The sequence below is a fragment of the Crocuta crocuta genome, unplaced genomic scaffold (genome assembly GCF_008692635.1).
Source record: "Crocuta crocuta isolate KB4526 unplaced genomic scaffold, BGI_CrCroc_1.0 scaffold50, whole genome shotgun sequence".
In the NCBI taxonomy this organism is placed as follows: Eukaryota; Metazoa; Chordata; class Mammalia; order Carnivora; family Hyaenidae; genus Crocuta; species Crocuta crocuta.
The window spans coordinates 7325601-7326952 of record NW_027527428.1 but is presented as its reverse complement, the minus strand read 5'-3'; the positions used below and the strand labels follow the sequence as shown (position 1 = coordinate 7326952).

The 1352-nt window shown below is 71.0% G+C and overlaps 1 protein-coding gene across 1 annotated transcript in view; it reads right to left on the bottom strand.

Annotated features, from left to right (window-relative positions):
- Positions 1-1352, bottom strand: part of HGS (hepatocyte growth factor-regulated tyrosine kinase substrate) — a 14592-nt gene that overhangs the window by 3571 nt on the left and 9669 nt on the right. Inside the window, exons 14-17 of the mRNA XM_077756479.1 lie at positions 1105-1143; positions 885-1028; positions 736-795; positions 88-298 (exon numbers count right to left, since the gene is read on the bottom strand). Of these exons, the coding sequence (XP_077612605.1) occupies positions 88-298; positions 736-795; positions 885-1028; positions 1105-1143 (454 nt within the window). The remainder of the gene's footprint in view (positions 1-87; positions 299-735; positions 796-884; positions 1029-1104; positions 1144-1352) is intronic.

The window sequence follows — 1352 nt, the reverse complement described above, 5'->3', positions numbered from 1 at the left end:
AGCGGCCTGCCAGCCCGGCGGGGGGGGCGGGGGGGGGCTGGGCACAGCGGGCGGCCATGGAAGGTCCCCGTGCACCGCGGCACCTACGCCTGCGTTCATCCAACTGGTTGAGCAGCTCCAGCAGCCGGGGGTGCATGCCATTGATGGACTGGAACAGGGACAGCACGGCCGAGTCGTTGGTGATGCTGCGGCCGCGCACGTGGTTGCTCTTCATGCGGTTGACGAAGGTGGTGACGGCGTTCTGCAGGGCCTTCGGAAACCGCACGTGGCTCTCCTCCGACTCCCCGTTCTGGAACTGCTGCCGGGGACACACGTGGCGTCTTCTGGAGCATCCCCCTCCCCCCCAGCGCCAGGCAGGGCCACTCTAGTGCGCAAGACCCCGGCAGGACCCGCCGCTCCGGGCGCAAAGCTCCGAGCCTGCTGTGCGTCTGACTCGATCCTCCCAAAGGTGCCGCTGAGCCCTGAGGACGCCCGCCTCCTGCACGTGGGCTCCTGCACGTGGGCTCCGCGCTGGCCAGGACAGAGCTGGCTGAGCTTGGGCAGCCTGGCTCGCAGCCCTTCAGCCACTCCCCCGTAGGGGGCCTGCTTCCCTCGAAAAAGCCCCGGTCTCTTAGTCAATAACTGACAGAGCCCCAAAGGCCCAGAACACAGCAAGGACTCATCTGGGTGGCTCTGGGCCCCGGCCCCTCCAGGAGCAGGGCCTGTGCGGGGCCCGCGGACGGAGCCACAGCTTACCTCGCCAAAGGGGCCGCTGGAGGGGGCCGCGGGCTGAGAGTCTGTCTCCGGGAGGGGCGTCTGGAAGAGGCCAGAGGGTGAGAGGGGCACCGGCCTGTCCCAGCCCCCGCCCCCAGGACCGTGGGGCCAGAGCGCCGAGGACAGCCCACCTCCAGCGCGCTGGCGGGGACGGAGTGGCCCTCCGCGGGCGGGGCGGCCGGCTCCGCCAGGGGTGCGGGCGCGGACGGCGTGGGGCTCTTCCGGGACTCCTCCTGCTTCTTCTCCCAGTAGTTGCGGTTCAGGTAGCGGGCGAGCTGCGTGGGCGACAAGGGTTACTTCCGAGGGCCAGGGCGCAGCAGGGGAAGGCGCCGCGGACAGGGGCGTCCTCACCTCAGGGTCGATGTCCTCAGCCAGAGGCGCCGAGGAGGTCTGGGGAGACACAGGCCAGATCAGCAGTGACCCACAGGACCAGCCACCCAGCCCCTCCCGGGCCATCGCTCGGGACACTGGGACGCCACAGCGCCCTGACTCACGGCCACGGCGGGCACCGGGCACTGGCCAGTCTGTCCGAGGGGCCCCCGCACCCCTCCCCAGAAACCACCCCGTACGCACCCCAACGGCGGGCGCAGGGGTGCCCT